The following is a 20,604-nucleotide window of genomic DNA, read 5'->3' on the forward strand; positions in this document are numbered from 1 at the left end:
TTTACTGTGTTGTATGATTCAAGAAAAACTCTTTTACATGAGGTCTGATATCACATTTTCTGACTTAATCTAACACGGGTTTTGAAGCGAATCAATATTCAGCAGCTTAATCTGCATAACTTTCTGAAAGCTATTCTTATAAGTTATCTGTCTAAAGCTCTTTGGTTGTCTTTTCTCGCCAAAAATCATAACAATCTGGAGATAAATGGAGCTGTATTTTTTGTATTGCTGTGTGTTAATCATTTCCCACGTCGGCTTTTCAAATTTTGACCTTAAGGCTTCCACATTATCATACCCCCAACACACACGCACGCACGCACGCACGCACGCACACACACACACGCACACAAACAGAGACCACATAAAGAAAGAGGGTTACACACGTTTGGATCGGCAACTGCAAATTTATTCATGAAAGAGACAATTTCTAAAATGTACTTCTGAAAGGCAACAGACAATAAACTGTGCCACTTGGATAAAATGCAGTTAATCAATAACTAACTTTATATTGGCATCGTTTTGGCCCAGTTGTCACAAACATACGTCAATGAATTCATCAGTCGAAAGGTTTGCTTATACTCCACAATACAATATGTAGTCTTACTAATTTGCTAATTTTGGGACTAGTATATAATATGTATATTATGCATTATACAAGATAAATGTGCTGTTTTTAGTGATTTTCGGGGCGATCACTTAACCTATAAAGATGGCAATGGGTTGTTTTATGGGCATATTAACTGAAACAAATTGCTATTGGTTGATGATATTGCTATAGGTTTTCGGTGTACATGAGCTTCAACGAAAATATATCAATTAACTAACATGAAGCTAAAAATGATAAATATTGAAAGTAAGTATCTTGAATATTCCGTTATCCTTATCAAGTGAATCATATAATTTGATTAAATCATAACTACATTTTAATATATTCCTTAATTCTTATCAACTTTTCAGCCTAAAACGTAAGATAACAATATTTGAAATATTCCGTAATCCTTATCAGGTGTAAACTACAAGCTTCTCAACCATTAAACTACACATATTGTTGCTGCTTAGATGCTAGCTCTAACGTCAAGATGGTGATGGCTGTAACTAGCTATGATGTCATGATGGCTACGATGACGTGATTGATTAGCTGACAGGTGTGACGTCACGATGGGTAGGCATGGTTGAAAAGCAGGTATGCCTGAGAGCTACGAATGGGCAACACGGTGACGGGCTGTCGGACAATTGTCGTCATGGAGTAACCGTGCCGCCGACTAGGTATCTTTATTGGAATGTTATGATAGTTACGTAATGAATAATAAAATGATATCATCGACAAAGGTCGTGTAACAGTTTCATAAGACAGAATAAGAATGTTTAAGCTTAAGCACAATGCTGGGCCGCCTGTACGTCATTGTATTTTTTATTCACATTTACCTTCGCCGAGAAGGCTAATATGTTTTTGCTTTCGTCTGTGTGTTTGCAACGGTTATCGTTGCAATTCACGCAGCTATAGATGGGTAGTTATGATTTTTGTCATGTCACAAGTACTTGACCAATAGAAGAAACTATTTCATTTTGTGCTCCCTAACAGCTTTTTTTTTGGCTGGCAAATTTATCAAGTTCATGATTGTTCATGTTCTGCAATTCCATATTGCTAACAGTGCTTTAGTTATTTTGCTTGCCGGATTGGCGCTACCGCCCCCACCAAACATTTTAGTGCCCAACATTGTGTTGCAGTTGCCGTAAAGCCCTCTGAAATCAATGCCCAATTTCTTCCGGTCACAGTCTGTGTCGTTGTGTATTGAAGGACGATTGTGAGATCATTGAAGACATGGGAGGCCACAAAAGGGTCAATTGGGATATCTTATAATTATTATTGAAAGACCGTTGTTTATAACTATCTAGCTTGTGGACAAATTACGATCCCGAATATCGTGCAGATCTCTGATTGGAAAACTTTGTCTTTTTTCACTCAACAAAAGTGTAAAATTGTGTTCTTTCATAGCTGTTTTCTAAATATACCTAGTATTGATGTAGGGCTGAGTTAGGTCGTTAGCAAGCCATCTGGAGGATTGCACTCTGCAGGCTATGTATCTAATCTTCGAGCAAGTTTTCTTTTAGTGTTTTTTGATGATTTCCTTTACTATCATTTAATGCCATTTATTATTACTTTTGCAAACAAAATTGTATGGTACGGTAGTAAATCAAAATGATTGCCTAAAATGATATAGTGCGGACGACGACAGAAGAAATGGAGTATTAAATTCAAAAGGCTTATTAATCCATATATCATTTATCAATTATGTCATATTTCATATCTGTTCCACTTCTAAGTAACGACTGCTGTGATGAGTGTTTGTGTTTGCAGATAGTGACGTCTGTAGTTAGCTTGATGAGTGCGTTAAACATGTTTGGGATAAACAGCCCGAGAACTAGCAACCTGGAAATGGAACAAACTATAAAACATGAATGAATTTCGAAAGTAGCCGACGACTCGTGCGCGGGGTCCCCGTGGTTTCGATGAGCATCAACCAGGGGGAGGGGTGGTCGTCTGGCTGGAGGCAGAAACAAACAAAAATGAACGTGTTACTATAAATAACAGCAACTTAACTGGACAGGGCAAAGCGTCGATGTAAGCAATCCATGAACATGTAAACACTAAAATTCATGTAAATCAACTGGCATGCATCGTAACTTCTAGCTCAACGAAATGGCATGTTTTACTTAGTCACAAAGGAGACCTGCACATGATTAAGACGTTATACAGCTGACTCAACTCAGGTAAACCTGTGTACTTACCCATTCAAACCAGGTTAAATCCTGACCTAAACGTACTAAATGTATAATAAAATTTCTCCGCAAACAGGGTACTGACTACATAATGTGCGTAGGCTTAAGGTTCCATGCTAACATGATACGAAGGAACCGCCAACAGTCCAAGAGATATATGTTGAAACCTTTACGTACCCGGCCGCAGAGCCGCCACTGTGTTCACTGCCTGTCGTAGAAATGGTTGTTGGGGTTGTCACGTGAAGTGGTTGTACCGCAGGTGGCAGTTTTCGGATAGCAGGCTCCGTTGGAGAACAGGAAGGACACACACTGGGAGCTGCCGCTGCACCGGCTGGCACAGTCTGAGAGAGTGGTCCCGGTGGTGTGGATGGACCAGATGTCGTTCCCCGGACAGTCTCCCGGTCGGACCGTGTAGCCGGGAACACTCGGCAGTCCGGTACCGGCTCCTAAGGTGAGAATGTTAACATAACGTGTGATCGAAAGGCACGAAGCGTCAACAAAAACGTGCCCGTCATCACAAAACTGCTGTTGGTTAGATAAACCAAAATCAGAAACAGAAACAAGACAAGTTTTTTTTTTTCTTTTCTTAAGATTATGTGTAATTTGCGGGTCTTAAGCTTATGTGAAATTTGCGGCACGACGAAACTGTTGTGCGTCGATTCCGTATCTCCTGTATCACCTGTCAACCCTCGCACATTACACTGACCTTTCCGATCGCCGTTCACTTTGAAAATTGATCAACTGATAAACATTCATTATAGGTCCCTCGAAAATGTTATTTGGCGAAGGGATGAGGTCGCGGAACTCACCGCTCGAGCAGACCACGCCAGCGTCCTCACTGTGACCACAGTTATGTGACCCCCATCCTCTATGGCTGCAGTCTTCGATGCTTGTCTCAGACCCCCCACAGGCCAGGTCGTCCAACCAGATCTGACCTGACCCCGCCCCAAACGCTGCCTGTGATCGGGCCTCGAGAGCGCCTCCGTATCCCAGCTGACGACAGATGACGTTGGCGTCGTTCATGTCAAAAGCGTCGTCACACACCGTCCCCCACTGTCCGTCATGGTTCACTTCAACCCTGCCCTCGCTGGATGAACTTCCACCCACCAGTCGGATGCCTGAAAAAGTGACGTCATGGAGTGTAAACGTGACTCAACGTAAACTGGGTTCTCTTTATATCCGTGCTTGCAATATTTTTTGATTTAGATCTATTTTTTATCGTCCAGCAATCCTGGCGTAAGAACTCACGCGTTGTCGGATGCCTGGTAGATCTCTACAATGTCTTACTACATTATTAATTATGGATACAAAAATGCCCATCATTCACAAAAGAAACCATTTATTCATTCATTCATTCCAAAATCATATCCAGTTGCTCGAGTGGCTGCCAGTGCTTTTTGGCGCATTCATTCATGGCTTGTCGATTTTGTCTCCTTTTTCGTACATAATTTTCAGTTAACTCACCGCTCAAGCAGACCACGCCAGCGTCCTCACTGTGACCACAGTTATGTGAGCCCCATCCTCTATGGCTGCAGTCTTCGATGCTTGTCTCAGACCCCCCACAGGCCAGGTCGTCCAACCAGATCTGACCTGACCCCGCCCCAAACGCTGCCTGTGATCGGGCCTCGAGAGCGCCTCCGTATCCCAGCTGACGACAGATGACGTTGGCGTCGTTCATGTCAAAAGCGTCGTCACACACCGTCCCCCACTGTCCGCCATGGTACACTTCAACCCTGCCCTCGCTGGACGAACTTCCACCCACCAGTCGGACCTCGGCACTTTGCGCTGATCCAGTCGAGAAACATTTAAGATACAAGAAAATGATTCAGTTAAGTATTAAAATGCAAGTTATTATATCATTGATATTCAACTTTTATCCTTACCCGTGCAGCTAGTTGCGCCCGCACTACTAGATGTGCCAGCAGGGCAGGGGTCGCAACTGGATGATCCATCCGCTGTGTTGAAGGTCCCTGCCGAGCACGGCTGACAGGAGGAGGAGCCAGCCCTACTGAACTGTCCTGCCGTACAGGTTTGGCAGCTTGTGGACCCTGTGGAGGGACTGTACTGTCCTGCTGGGCATTGATTGCAACTGGATGCTGAACTCTGTGTCCCGATCGTTCCTGCCGGGCACGGCTGACAGGCGGAGGAGCCAGCATTGCTGTACTCTCCTATGGCGCACGGATCGCACGCCGTCCTGTCCGTTGTGCTGTGGGTCCCAGCCGGGCACATCTCTTCCACCTAATTAGTATAAAACAGTCCGGGATAATGCAGATGTAACGCAGTACGTACAAAACGCAGGTAAGGACTATATGGTGATAATGATCATTTGAGGATTTGCCTTCGTTATGCCACTCTGACTAGCACCTCCTGAATCATATTGCCAAACTACCTCCTGCCATACTACTCACCTCATCACCGTTGACACACTTGTAGCCAGACTGGCAAAGCCTGCAGGTGAACGCGCCGCCTGAAAAAAAAACAGAATCAGAAAACCATGAATATTGGAGTTAATGAGTGAGTGAGTGAGTGAGTGATCGAGTGAGTGAGTGAGTGAGAGTGTGAGTGGGTGAGTGAGTGATCGAGTGAGTGAGTGAGTGAGAGTGTGAGTGGGTGAGTGGGTGAGTGAGAATGTGAGTGGGTGAGTGAGTGAGCAAGTATGAGTAAGTGATCGAGTGAGTGAGTGAGAGTGAATGAATGAATGAATGAATGTGAATAGGCTGTGTAAGTTAAAGATTTATTGAGTCAGTGAGAGTGAGCAAGAGTGAGTGAATGAATGAATGTGTCAACCATGATGCAAGTTATCATGATGCGTAAGACCAACCACTTGTAGGTCAGAAATCATAAATGAGCTGGTTTCCTTGCAACTGGTGCACTACATAGTAGAACCCATGGGGAAAAAATTGAACGTTATTCAAAGTTATGCATAAGGAACATAAATAGAATAAATATTGCATCTCACATATACACAAGGCCCTTGCTTATGCCAGGGGCAAATATATAATGTTGCAGTCTAAGGAACTACAGCTTTTACTTTTCTTCTGATATGATTTAGCATGACTGGTACTCATACAGTCCGAAAGACTTCTATCACCAATCCGATATAAACACAAATCTCTCTGTTTCACTCACCACTAGAAACGGCCCTCTCTCCAGGGCTACATCCATTTGCGCATGTGCCGTCAGCTGCCGTGTAGGCACACACGGTACACTGGTGCACGGCTGGTCCCGTACACACAGCCCTGCCCTCCGCACTGACGTCAGAGCACAGGCTGCTGCACCCTGGACAGCAAACAGGTTGGAACACAAATGATAAGTGCTATGAACATGATAGGCAGGTAACGTTATAATGATGATGATGATGATGATGATGATGATAATGACAAGGATGGTTGTAAATTTATCAGCTGCAATTTTGTCATCTTGGAAACTGATGAGCGTTAACATACACTTGGTTAAAGAGAATTATTCTGCAATTTTTACTGTATTGTAACAGAAACAATGCATGGTAATCTGCATATACATGCATATGGGACTTGAGCTACGTGCATTGCTAGTCCGCGCCACACAAACTCTGATGTCCAGGGCTGTAAGTGACCCCTCCACATAGAGGCCGGTCGGATGTTGGGGCAGGCTGCTGTAAGCGAAATTTAACCAGGCTAGTATATTGTTATCTTAAAGATTTTATGGTAAAATTTTGTCTGTAGAATACAAGACTAAATAAGGCTTACTCCTGCACACGCCGTTGTCGTCATAGTGGGTGAGAGGACAGTCAGCTACACACGTCACCACGCCGTCATCAGGGATATCCTCCATCCTCTTTATACCTAGATGTGCATCGAGGGCAATAATGAGTGTAGGCTAAACAGGTGCACAAGTAGAAGGGCTATTACTCAAACATAACAGAACAACACAAATTGGAACAGAAATTGTTTCTTTATCATCAGACTAATAAATGCAAGCAGAATTCACTACGTGAAAGTTAGTGATAGTATCCAATTTTTGTATTCCAAGTGGCCTTTCACAACTTACAATGGTGGGGAGGCATAACGGGCGCAAAGTGCTATACATGTAACCAAGTGGCTCTGTGTTAGAATCCTGTCATTTTACCGATCTTGTGCGCTTGGGTAAGGCACTTGACACGATTTTTCCCACTTCACCCAGGTGTAAAAATTGGCGAGACTACAGTTGTGGTGAAAAGCTCTGCATTTCAATATTGAGACAGTGGATAAAAACTCACAAACGTCCCAGTGACTACCTGTACCTTCGGTCTATTCTTTGTATGTGGAAGAGTTAATATAAGTTACTAACTTGAGTGCAGTGCCACATTCTCCTTGTCAGTTCGAAAGCAAATTTTTTAAACAAAAGTTACAACTTACATTCGCAGTTGATTGTTCCAGTGGCCATGGCCATATTTCCCGGACAGGTTGCTACACACTCGAAATCACCGATGGAGCCAGCCAGGTACGGGAAGGCGAGTCTGGCATTCTGGCACGCGATGCAGTCACGTGGGTCGTCAGATCCTGTAGTCCTGCAGCCTAGAAAACAGAGAAACAGTCATCAGAAGTTAGACGTTTTGAATCTCACCGCGACAAGAACAAGGAGGTACACAGCGTGAGTTTCGTCATGGCACGTCTATTGCGTGCGGGGACGAAACTACCGCGTGTGTAAATCTTCCGATTTGGGTCCCCTATGTACCTGGAAGAAGCAGACGGACTGGCTGGAGGCTTAAGAACTGGAATGTAGATGATCAAATCTCTACACATACTAGTAAACATGAAAGTCTTCACATATGGACTTCGCTGATGGTCTTCTGTCTGAAAACAAAAGATGAATTTAGAAGCAAATTTTCACTCCGAGTTTCTTTACCGTTACATTCAGCATGACAGACTTGTACACATCTGTCGCCTTCTCTGACTGTTCCCTCGCGGCAGACGACGTTGAGGTCCCCGGGTTTGAATATCTGATTCACTCCCATCAGCTTCACGGGGTGCTCGCCGCTACCGAACGCGTAGTAATGAAGAGACAGGACACTGGGGAACTGGTAGTCCAGCCAGACGTGACCGCGATCCTGTAGGGCGTACCGATAATGAAATGTTACGTGCAATATTAACATCTAAAGGCAACAAAGACCAAATTGTACTTGTCATATGCCAAAAATCAGTTACTCAAGCAACTTGATATGATTTTGGAAACGGTCATACGTTTTAGATAACTTTCGTCAGTGACACTGACGTGAAACAGTGAAACTTCAAATGTTTTCTATTGGAATTCAAACTGTTTTCAGCTTGACTTTGTCTTAACTATTTTCCTATTGGACACCCAACATTGTCTTCACTCATAGGATAAAAGAGACCAGTTTCTCCCAGATCACTTCAGTGTCACTGACGAAAGATAGTGGATGCTATCTGAAACGTCTGACCGTTTACAAAATCATGTCCAGTTGCTTGAGTAACTGTTATTTGGCATATCGTTTTACCTGGGTGTCTAATCTTTATCGATGTACTTAACATTTCAGTTGGAAGTGTACTTAACATTTCTGTTTTCTGTAGAAAAAAAATGTTTTAAAGATGCGACTTTACCTCGTTGTCCGGCGTCTTTCCAAACTGAACCGTTGTTAGGGATTCTGTTACGTCCTCCGTTACGCAGACAAAGTAGGACTGGTACAGTGTATTTGATCCAAGGCCTTTGGCTCCCTTGTCAAGTTGTGTAACCGCCAACCGCATCGCCTGTACATGGATTGAAAAGTGTTTTTTTTTTAGATAAAATCCTTGTCTTCATCGAGAGTCATAAGAATCCTCTTCTAAAATAGTTTAAAAATATTAAAGAAGTACAGGCATTTGCACATGTGTAGACTGTAAGGTGCATTCGTCTAATGATTATACTAGTGAAGTGTTACACATGTGACTTGATGGGTGAGCATGGGAAGTAAAAGTTATTTCCTTAGATGGAAATGGAAATGTGATGTAATGTAATGTAATGCAGTGAGATATAGAAACAGAATATTTGATAACCTTATACATAGCCACGCCGGAGGTAGAGATTTCTACAGTAACCCAGGTCTGGTGGTCTTTGGGGACGCCGGCAAACACCAGGTAGATGTCCCCTTCAGAGGCTGCCGTGAAGTGGATGCACTTTCCTCCATCGGTGGGGTCGATGCGGTGGGAGTTCGACCACTGCAGGTTACACGGCATCTGTCCTCTTGTAGAACTGAAAAAGATTCGAAGTTTAGATTAAGACTGATAAAGATTCCAGCAAACTAACTGCCTTAAGCTAAGGGCACAACCCACCGTACGTGCAATTTGTCCGTACGGTTTTTTGAGAGGCCACGTCCGCCACGTATTTCTAAAAACGTGGGGAACGACTGGCAAGAGCAGGGAGGGAGTACGTCAAAACGGCAACACAAAGTTTTGCCTGCATGTGAAGCTCTACGGCGTGTCTGCGTGCTCCAAAATCCGCCAACTTCCCTACGAGTTCGTACGGAGGCGGTACTTACCACTTACGGATGCCAAAAGGTTGCCCACGTTTTGGCACGAAGACAGCACGTATTCGCACGTACGGCGGGTTGTGCCCTTAGCTTAAATGAATATCCTGTCTCCCAGCAGCTATCATGAGCAGCTTACCTTTGGTGGTGGCTGAGCTGTTCCAGCAGTGACTTGTACTCGGCCCTGGCTATCTCCATGCCGTTGATCGAGGCAGGCAGGTTCAGGATTACCGCTGATGATGCCTCAAAGTCCTCTTCTGTCATAGTAAAGATGCCGTTGTTCTCGTTGTACGTCATGACTAGACCCCCGACACTAACCTAGATACGTGTAGAACAGCAGCACATTGTTAGCGATAGTGCATGCTGTTGGGCTGATTCAAAAGCCATACAAAACATCAATGTTGCAAGTGTGAAGGTGAATGTAATGTTATTGTAGGTAGAAATGTGGGTACCTTGTGCCGACTGACGTCACCACTGTTGCCATTTCGGTGTCCGTCGTATAGATTTGGGGTGCTTCCTTCCCTGATGGTCAGCCAGTTGTCCGACGTAGACCTAAACTTGACGTTGACAGTAGCCCTGGCATCCAGGAAATGTGGAATGCTGTGCGGCATGCTGAAAATGACTTTGAACTCGCCTCCGCTGATCATCTCTTGCCAGCTGGGCGCTCCGACTGTGGACTCGTCGAGAAGGGCCAACTCTGCGGTCTCACATCCGGGAGCTCCGGCTAGGATTTGGAAGTCGGAGGAAAGGAAAGGTCCCTAGGATAGAAAATATCATTTGTATTAGTAAACTGAAAACCGTTCTGAAAACATCAACAACAGTTATCAACTGTCAAATGTGCATACTGTTTCTGACATTAAGTTTATTCTCAGTTTTCTCAAGCATACTTTTTCTCAGTAAAGAGTGATATGTGCTAACGTTAGTTCACCTTTATCCGTAGGGTAATTAAATAACCTATGTCCGTTGTTTAAAAAAGGAGGGTATTTAGGAATATTAAGTCGACGGATGGTGCCTTCACATTGCAATTCTTTCAATTTACTGCAGTTACTGCAGTTTGAAACCACCGTCTGTCGTCTTGACATCCATAAATACTCTGTATCTCAAAGCAACGGATATAAGTTACTCTGCGGATAAAGGTGAATTAGCGTTACATCACAAATATGTTCCAATGCAGACATCCCCTACCTCCTCCAAGTACACAGCTATGGCCCGCTTCAGTGCCAGTCGTCTCTCGGTAAGGGCCTCTTCGATATCCCTTTTCTCATTAAAGTTGCAGTAGCGGATTTCGGATCTGGTGGTGTTACCGTCGGCCATGTCTTCAACGTAATACCTGCGACCTGTGCCGTCTTCAGTCAGGGTTTTCCTGCATAAAAAAAAACATGACAGTAAAACATCATATGCGACGACATTTCGAATAAACCGTTTCAATAAACAATATAACGACTTTTCGAGTGTTATGGTACATAAGATTAAAGATTGTGAATGCAAGGTTTGAATCCAGAGAGTAGTCACATTTGTATTCATGTGTAGTCATACAGGCATCATCAGTAGTTTACTGATTGGATTTACCTCACATTCTAAAACACAGAATATGACGAGCTTTCTGTCCATGAAAGAAAATACCTCCCAAAGCAGCCGTAGTCCACAACTCCATGGGGGAAAAGGGAGTCGTAGTTCATGTCCAGCAGGTCGGTGACTGTAAGCATCCGGAACTCGAAGGCTTTGGGGTACTCTTCAATAGATTCCAGCCAGTCTTTCAGGGAGTTTCCGAAGGATGTTGTGTAGAACTCGGTGATGGCGGCGGCAATCTTCTGGTCTCCTCCCTGCACCTCCAGGACTTCATTGCTGAACTCGTATTCAGATCTGTAGTAAGGAAGTAAGTGATACATGAAGTCCAATTGGTTAGTTATCAGTAAAAGAAGGATACTGCCTATGTTAAACAATAAGCTAATCTAGGACATCTGACCCATAACAGTAGTTCCTCTCCTTTTTCGAGGAGGCAGGTAAAACTATTAGGTCATGTGTACCTGGTCACAACACAGGCTGTTCCTGAAGCCTTTCACTGACTCTTGTTCCCTCTCATTCAATGCTGATGCTCAAAAACCTTACTATTAAGCGTGCTGGAATTGAGTAAGCTTATGTCGTGGGTCTTTTTTTTATTAAGAGCTTAACATTTGCATGGCGATGCATAAAGAACAGGAATTGTTCATCCATATAATCAACTCACGCAGCAGATGACTCATAGGCACTTTCCGACTCTGCTGTTCCACTGGATGCTGTGCCGGTCGAAGTGGCTGATTCTCTCTTCGTCTCGTGTTCATGCCACCAGCTGCTGGACTTGGTCTGGGTCTGCTGGGCGGAGTAGGTGCTGAAGAGTTTCTTGAAGTCGGACTGAGCAGCCGTCGCAAAAGTCTGCTGCGAGTCTTGAGAACTTGCTTCCTTGGTCTTGATGATCTTGAGTTGCCCGCCAAACTTTGCAGACGTGATGTAATGAGTGCCCCATCGCAGAATGAACTTTTCTGAGAGGAAAGACACATTGCGTTAGACAGGACCTGGGCAATTTTTTACTCAACAGTGCGAAATACAGCTGAAATGAACAGGTAGTCTTGTTTAGCTAGTCAAAATTGAATTGTAATTGCCCAAAATGGAGGCCGGACACTTACGGAACTCCCTGTCTGCTCCTATGGCAAAATACGTTCCCGGTAGAGCCAGGAAGTCACGCAGGAACGCTAGGTTCAAGTTTTCAGGACCAACGAAGTCCAGGAAAATTTCGTACCTAGTAAGGATGAAAAATACCCCCTATTTACGATGGGTCCTTATCTTGTGAACATGGTGTTATTTTAAAAACGATGAAATCATTCTGAACAAAACATTGTGGTTTGCTTAGACTCTTACCTGAACACGTTGAGCTCTACCATAGCCATGAATGTCCTAGTGGAGGCCTCGGAAAGTTGAGCGCTTGCTTGGGAGCTGGCTTGGAAACCGGACGCCTGGAAGTCACTGCCAGACTGTGATGAGCTGCCGCCGCCTCCAGACGCGATCAGCCCGAAGATGAATCCACCACTCCCGTGGCCGGACGCCTTGTTCATCTCCTGTTGGAACATGGCGGTAGCAGACGTCACGGCAGACTTGTCCTCCAGGTACTGCCTGTATTCCTCCACGCCGCTGAAGGTGTAGGTCTCCGCGTCGGTGTTGTAGATCCCCTGTACTGTCATGGTGTCAGGCACGTGGTATTCTTTGTATCTGAAATTACACACCATTTCCTCATACAAAAATACTGGAAGTAGCAGGCTAGATCTCTACGATACTAGTATAGTGACAGAAATCGAAGATTAGTCCACCGCGAAAAGAAGTCCTTGGATAAAAGGAACGTGTTAAAGGAAGGGGGCGCTGTAACGCTACACTGTGAAAGGCATTATGCAAAAATACTTTCGTAAGATATTCTACATCTATACATTTTATAAGAAGCCCTAAATGTTCATGATACGTATGAATCTGTATGACTTCGTATATGATATTCTTTGGTGCTAAACTTCAACTCATAAATTGATATTCTCTATCAGGCTGGCAAAAAAAATTAGATTAACAAGGCAGCACGCTCGAAATGCATTTACTTCTAGCAGTGCACATGTTTCTGTATGTCTCATTTCGACTTCCCTTCTTTACGGTGTAAAATAAGAAAAAAGTACCATACCCCTGCAGTCCCTCGCAGGCTCGCTGGATGAGGCTCTTCTTCCTGGAGTCGGTGGAGTATTCACCTCGGCCGTCAAACCCAACACCCAGGAAAGTTGCTCCATCGATGATGTTCTACAAACAAACAAAAAATTGTTGCGTATGTTTCATTTTATTGTATATTAATTGTTGCGGACTCTAGGAAGAATAGTGGTATTGTGTACCACTAATGGAGATCCTAATAACAAAAAAAAAAAAAAAAAAAAAAAAAAAACAAGCCAACATCTTTCCACGGCCCCTGGGAGACTACAATGACCAACTTATTGACAACAAAGGAAATGGAAAAAAGTTTGGCACCGGCGCTGCAGCCGACCGATGATGACAATGACATCTTAACAATTCCCTGTCCTTTTTTTACATTAAATGAAATATGTTTAGCTTTAAACTATAAAATCTTATTAACCCGACTGTATTTGTTTAAGATTCTGGAAGAATTGAACATATAACATTTCGGTTTCCGGAAGTTGCGCTTTGGCTACGATGTAAATTTGATGAAGCCCAAGTAAATGTTTCTCATGGTCAACTGTCAACATCTTATCTTACCTCACAACACGTTTCGAAGGCACTGCCACTAAGAACAGCTCAGGAATACATGAAGGTACTTACAGCACACGCCTCTATCGGTACGAAAGCCTCATAACACGGGTCTCCTTCTGCATAGTTGGTTTGGAAGCAGCCGTTCATCAGCAAGGGTCCAACTCCCATCGGGTAGACTGCTGGTGACATCCCGTCAGAACTGTCTAGCTCGTCATCGTCACTGTGAAAATAAACAAGACAAGTTCACACCGAGACTGTGGACTTCAATTTGATTCTGATGTATCTATTATTATTGAATAGGTGTTGTAGCTATTTGTCCATTCATACAATTAGATGTACAAATACTGATCACAATTGAGTGTAGAAATACCAGGTCACAAATTTATAGGTATAAAACTACTGATTATATAAGAATCTTCCTTCATCGTAAAAATTCCATGTCAGGTAAAAGGTTCATATCAAGGGAATATTTACGAAGACGTAGCTGTAATCAATTTAATGGTGGGTTTGCGATAGCAACTGACTGAACATGATTGAGCTCGAAAGCAACATCTTACAATCTTTGGAAAAGATGTACAATACACAATTATTTGCTACTTTCGAGCTACATGACATTGCGTGTTCTTATCTAAGACATCACAGGGACGGACAAAATGGCATTTATTTTTCTTACCAACCTTCGGCTATGTATGGTCGTCACTCATCTTCTTATACACTTATTCTTTTAGTTCAAAACATACATAGATTTACAGTCTAAAGCGAAAATCATTAAAGACTACAAACCCGTCATCGTTCGTCTCAAAGTCCATGCGCAGTTCGTATCCAGCCGGTGAGTACGTGTCTCCCGTGTTCGTACCTCTGCCGTGGATCATTCGTACTCTGGCCTAAAAGCAGAATACAGAATAAGCAAATTGTCAATGTCTGAGTTTGAATTGACGTAATCTCTCTACTCCACCGGGCTACACATGGACACCACTTTGAACACCAGTTTTTGCATAGGTTTTAATTAGATATGTTAGAGTGCACTATACTGGAAACATCTGAGGTCTCATTTGACACATTTTTTAGGACGGCGTACATATGTGAACCGGCAGAATTATGACAGTAGACGTTACATACAATTAATGTCTAACCAAGCGCCAGCACATATTCAGGCCAAGTGGAGTAACTGGTAACACTCATTAAGCGTCAGGTAATGATGCTTTTGCGGTATTTGACGTTGTTCAAGCCCGCCCGACATAGTTACTTGGGCAGCAGGATATGACAAAAGTCTCCCCCACCTGTTCCACATCATTACCGACACCCGCTAGGAGGTTCCCGCCCCGTTCCAAGACTTTGTCGAACTCCTCGTCGGCTTTGTCGAACTGCCCTGAGAAGTAGTCCTCCAGAGCTCCAATGACCTTCTCCTGATGGTTCTCCACGACTCCCTCCGCGATCCTATCCCCGAGCGCGTCCACCACCTTCCCGCCCACATCCGCGGCCGCCTGCGCCACGAAGGCGGGGACGGCACGCTTTGCGCGGTGGCTCGTCGGAGCTGTAATAGTTATTATAAAAGTACGTCAGGGTTAACTGTGTAAAAAATATGGGGGTCCAAGAAGGAAACCACACGTTTTGATCTACACGCAACTATCTTCGGAAGTGGTAAAACGCCTTCGCCCGGCAAACTCCCTTCTCGGCTTAGCCCATGTTGAAAACCCCATGGCCCAAATCAGCGTACCCCACGAAATAAACACCGCCGTTCCGAAAGTCTGTGAAGGAGGCTACTGAATATCAAACTCTTTCTTGCAACTGTAAAGCAGGTTACTCAAGTTTGACTGCGAATCACCCACAAAGGACAGAACCAGCGAGCTGGACAATTGTGCCAAGGTGTGTCCTCAGCATGCTACTATGGAACCAACATTGCATGACCAAAAACTAGATTGTGGAATACTTGGCTTCCATGAGTTCTGGAAGATCACTAGGGATTCGAATGATTCAAATGTCTTAAATATAAGTTAAACCTCTTTGAGTATTGGCCTTGAGGTTATTTCATCTTTCTCTGAGAAGGCAAAACGCCTTAAAAGAATTTGTCGCATCAAATTTTCAGCACGGAATGTTGCACTCCTCGTTCGGGATCTTGAAGCTAACGAAGGCAGCCCAACCAGACCACGCCCCGGCGGTAGTTCCTAAGAACATTTTGTCTAAATTATCTCCTATCCTGGTCAAGCTCTTCAATCGTTGTCTGAAGGAAAGATATTTGTCTAATATCTGGAAAATATCATCAGTCTGTCCTGGTTTTAAGAGTGTGAGGCACCAGTCATCTCCATTCTCGTTTTGGATAATCAGCTTTAGCAGCATCATTAATAAATTCTGTGAGTCCGTAACTAACACGTCCTCAACAAACTCCGATCCTGACTGTCAAACAATATGGGTTTCTGTCTTCTATATGCACGGCAGGTGTTTTGGCTGTTATATATGTATTGTCAGATTTGCCATATATTGTCAGTCTATACAGACTATGACATACCTACGCATTACAGAAAAAGTTTCAAAACAAGAAACATAAGAAGGAAAACCTAAAAGTAGTCCGCACATAACTGACCACACGTGGGTTAGGACTGTCATAATCCATCAAAAAAGAACAGCCCTTGATGGTGGCTTTGTGTCCAGAGAAGTTACCGTCGATTTATCAAAAGCTATTCTGCAGGGTATGGCAAAGACGTTTGATATAACGTTAACAGTTACAACCTTGCCACTTATAGATTCTCCGGCAAGGTTCTTGCCGCAATAAAGTCTTGTCTCTATCTGTATTCTATATGTACTACGTAAGATATCAAGCTTCATAAACCATAAAGACCCATTCATCGGTAGACATTAATTCTAACCCAAAAGCCCAATTACTAAACCCAATTACTAATCCCTGTACAGTAAATATGTACAGGAGCCCACCCTGGCTAGCTGGAGACGTACGTGAACCTATTAACTGCATAAGATATCAACCTTCATAAACAAACAAAAAATCAATTGACTGGTTAATTAATCCCATCCCCAAAACCCAATTACTAAACCCAATCACTAATCTCTGTACAGTAAATATATACAGGAGCTCACTCTATATCTAGCTAGTTGGAGACGTACGCGAACCTATGTGCACATGTACTACTAGTATAACATAAGATATCAAGCTTCATAAACCACAAAAATCAATTGACTGTTTAACATTGATCCTATCCCCAAAACCCTATTACTAAACCCAATTACTAAACCCAATTACTAATCCATGTACAGTAACTGTGCAGGAGAACAGCCTAGCTAGCTGAATATGTAAACGAAACTAAATAAGATATCAGGATTCATAAACCACAAAATCAATTGACTGGTAAACATTGATTCTATCCCCAAAGCCCAATCAAACCCCGACAGAATCAGCAATGTGAAGATCTATATCTATAAAATCCCTGTTAGGAACGTCAGAGTCATCTGAGAATACAAGCACGAAAGACAAATAGAAATAGGGAAAATACAAAAACATAACCACTGCTCATCGCCCATGTGCTCAACAGATACTCGAGAACTGTTGCTGAAACTCTTAGACTAGCTAAAAATATCAACAAAGTGTTGTCACAAATCCATCCGCTCTAGTTTGCCAGATGATGCCAATCTCTCCCAACCCCCAGAGCTGTGGCATTGCGGACCTAACCGTTCAAGAAGCCTTCGCTGAAAAAGTCCCTATACTTCGCCGGCTCAAGAACACCGTGAGACTTACAGACTTTTAAAGTTAACCGCTGAGGTAACAGAACCTTCTATGACATCCCATATATAAACGCAACGCCTGTGGTCTCCAAATTTCTTTAAAAAAATGTCCACACTTGACAATATGAATGCCTGACAGTTAACAATATTCCCTCACAAGTCGAGTTGGGTTTCAGATCTGACAATTTCCACAAACAACTCAATGAGAGATGGCACAAAAGTCAACGATCATCATAGCCACAGAGTTCGTTATACATTTAGAATGACTCAGAATGAAGACAAACATAGGATAACTCCGCTGAAGATCACCAATCAAAAGGGACATGGAAACAGCTCATGTTAGATGTGATAGCCCTGCCGTAGGTAGCCTAATGTTTGACTCGTATGTTTAGATTTCATGCAAGAGATCCATTTATTATAAACTGGATAACCAACAGAAATACTCAAAACCATAAACACAATATCCAACAACATTTCAGTAAGCATTGACATGTAAATCATTGGACAGAGAGGGTAGCCCTGACAACAACATACAATGTAATTGCCTCTTCCCTAGACTTCCTTTTTATCGCCCGTACATGAACAAACTATAACTGATTTACTGCAAGTCAAAATATGTGCAGGTCTGTTGAATGAAACGGTCAAACTTTTATCAAGGATACGGCCGATTATCAAGCTTACGACAAAAGGTTAAAATATAATCGCTAGTCTGTACATGGGAGAAGATAGTACTGGGGTACACGAATGGAAAATAGAGAAATACTTTGCTACGTTGCAACGAAAACAACGATGCAGTATAGTAGCAAAATGCTTATAGACGCATGCAATGAAGAATGGCTATACAACCATACAGTACCTCAGACTGCATAGCCTGGGTAACTAGAGTTAGAATGTGTGCTACTGGAAAGGGCTAATGTCCATCCGAGGGGGAGAGGGCGTAAGCCGGTGAGGCATGTACCTCTCAATCACTTTAGAAGGATGACTATGCTTATGAATAGGAAATAATCTCCCAGGTGCAACAGAATCGAACCGAGAAGGCTAGCTTGTTCTTACTGATATAAAACTGGTTTGCCTTACCACTGTTTATCGGTTCTGTGATATGAAAGAAAGTAACTGACATTAAACTATCTAGCGGCATGAAAACATATTTTACAAACCATCGCGAGATAGACAACTGAGTTGTTTAAGAAGCATATCATGCAGAATAACGTTATAGGGTTACGGTTAGGGTTAGGGCTCAGATCTCGACAACAAAGCACGCAATTTCAAAACGGTTTGCAGATTACAAGTACCCACCAATAGACCTTTCAAATCATACCAAGTTTGGCAGCCTTGAAGATAGGTTAGGGTTAGGGCTATTTTAGGGTTAGGGTTAGGGTTGCGGTTAGGGTTAGGGCTCAGATCTCGACAACAAAGCACGCAATTTCAAAACGGTTTGCAGATTACAAGTACCCACCAATAGACCTTTCAAATCATACCAAGTTTGGCAGCCTTGAAGATAGGTTAGGGTTAGGGCTATTTTAGGGTTAGGATTAGGGTTGCGGTTAGGGTTAGGGCTCAGATCTCGACAACAAAGCACGCAATTTCAAAACGGTTTGCAGATTACAAGTACCCACCAATAGACCTTTCAAATCATACCAAGTTTGGCAGCCTTGAAGATAGGTTAGGGTTAGGGCTATTTTAGGGTTAGGGTTATCTGATGCACAATTTTGTTTGTAAACTCACCAGCCGGAGACGCGATGACAGTTGCAGTAACGCCGCAGAGGCACAGCAAGACTTCCCTCCACATGTTGAGGGCCCTCGGACACCGTTAAACTCGGCCGAACTGTGGGTGAAACAGGCCAAGATATAAGTTAAGTTATTTCAAGGAAACAAAGCAGGCGAACATCAGGCCTAGTTGGGACTTGTCACTGTTTATCTAGCGGCTACAGATACGTTGGAAGCGGATAGAAGTTTGCATGACATGAGTGAGCTCGGGCAAGGGTAGCATGCATTTATAACGTACGTCGTCTTAAAACCATTGGTCCAAATGGACCCTTCCAACCGGAGGAACAAATAGAATCCCCTGTTCTATTTCGAATACTCAAAAACAGGGACAGGAATGGCCAAAGAAAAATGCTATGCCTTTTTGTTGAAGACTACACCGGCTGAGTATAGTTGTTTTGGGAAGGGTAGGCGCTACATAGCGTAATACGTTGTTCCTGGACAAGATGGAGATGTAAAGCAGTGTACGTAGAAGAGACGGGACTCTGCACTAGCGGACTTTGTAGTAGGGTCTTATTTGTATTTGGCGTGTGGTACAAGCTCCTTCTCCGTGAGCGACCGAAAAAATAAAGAGAAAAAGTCCATCAACTTTTGGCCTGTCACGATAAGAAAAAAGGCTGACAAAGAAAGGCATGTTACATGCATGAAGTTAGTGAATACTTACAAGAGTAGTCCGGAGTCAGTCCTGTAGTTCTGTTCTGGTGCTGAGAGTTGGGTGTCGGGAGAGTTTTGGCTGGAGCCAAGAGTTGGGTCGTCGTCTGGAGTTTCGGCTGAAGCCGAATCAGAATGAGCAGTGGAGCTGGCGGAGGGACACTTATACTGGTATGTGGGCGGGGTATTGCTGATCGCTGATTGGTGCAACGTGATGTAAACCGTCAACAACACGATGTCATCCGACACATCCGACACTGCCAACGTGGACAGTGAAACGTCGCACAACAGATCTATAAAGGGGGGGGGGGGCAATATCCTCGCCTCCAACATTAATATGCCAAGACATCACCGCAATATAGAGCCATTTTTATACTTTATACCTGCTCTTTACTTTACCAGTAACCTGGTGTCGTACCTGCCTACCCTGGGGGCCAGACAGGATCGGGTAGCTAGCGTGTTTATTCTACGGGGGCCCAAGGCAGTCAGTCCGCCGATCTCATATTAGCGGAGGAGTCGCACACATATAGGCGCATTTTAAATTTACCACGCAATTGATAATGGGTACTGCCAAAAGTGATAGAACTATACTGCTAAACGTCATAGGACGATACTAATAAAACCCTGACGAATGTGAATAACGTGTTAGTCAACTTGAGATACGGTTAATGACCAGCGGTTTCAGACAGGCAACTCGTCCTTGAAAAGCAGCCGTCATAGCAAGGATGAAGCCTTTCAGTAACGTACATCTCATCATTCTGCAGACATAGAGCCTGAGCAATAAGGAAGACTTTCACACAGAAAGTAATACAACCTCAGTTTTAACCCAAACCGACAAGATTGATACGTTTTGCAACTAATTAATTGGAAGGTTCTAGTAACGAGACAATGTGTATATGTTGGTTATTGAGTTTGTGCTTTTGTTG

The 20,604-nt window shown here is 43.4% G+C and overlaps 1 protein-coding gene across 1 annotated transcript; it reads right to left on the bottom strand.

The window, feature by feature from the left end:
• Positions 1 to 384: 384 nt before the first annotated feature.
• On the bottom strand, positions 385 to 19,822 carry LOC118426182. Its single transcript, XM_035835443.1, has 25 exons — positions 19,692 to 19,822; positions 18,989 to 19,088; positions 14,812 to 15,065; positions 14,315 to 14,415; positions 13,601 to 13,751; positions 12,957 to 13,069; positions 12,158 to 12,505; positions 11,926 to 12,038; positions 11,490 to 11,781; positions 10,886 to 11,125; positions 10,448 to 10,625; positions 9,715 to 10,020; positions 9,402 to 9,580; positions 8,793 to 8,988; positions 8,361 to 8,507; positions 7,648 to 7,849; positions 7,158 to 7,316; positions 6,510 to 6,605; positions 5,911 to 6,060; positions 5,190 to 5,248; positions 4,665 to 5,019; positions 4,246 to 4,566; positions 3,591 to 3,899; positions 2,959 to 3,227; positions 385 to 2,546 (listed from the first exon to the last, which is right to left on the bottom strand). Exons 2-24 carry the CDS (start codon positions 19,050 to 19,052, stop codon positions 2,983 to 2,985), a joined length of 4,578 nt encoding a protein of 1,525 aa, XP_035691336.1. The 5' UTR covers positions 19,053 to 19,088; positions 19,692 to 19,822; the 3' UTR covers positions 385 to 2,546; positions 2,959 to 2,982.
• Between the last annotated feature and the right edge of the window lie 782 nt (positions 19,823 to 20,604).

Source organism: Branchiostoma floridae, chromosome 11 (assembly GCF_000003815.2).
Source record: "Branchiostoma floridae strain S238N-H82 chromosome 11, Bfl_VNyyK, whole genome shotgun sequence".
NCBI classification, from domain to species: Eukaryota; Metazoa; Chordata; class Leptocardii; order Amphioxiformes; family Branchiostomatidae; genus Branchiostoma; species Branchiostoma floridae.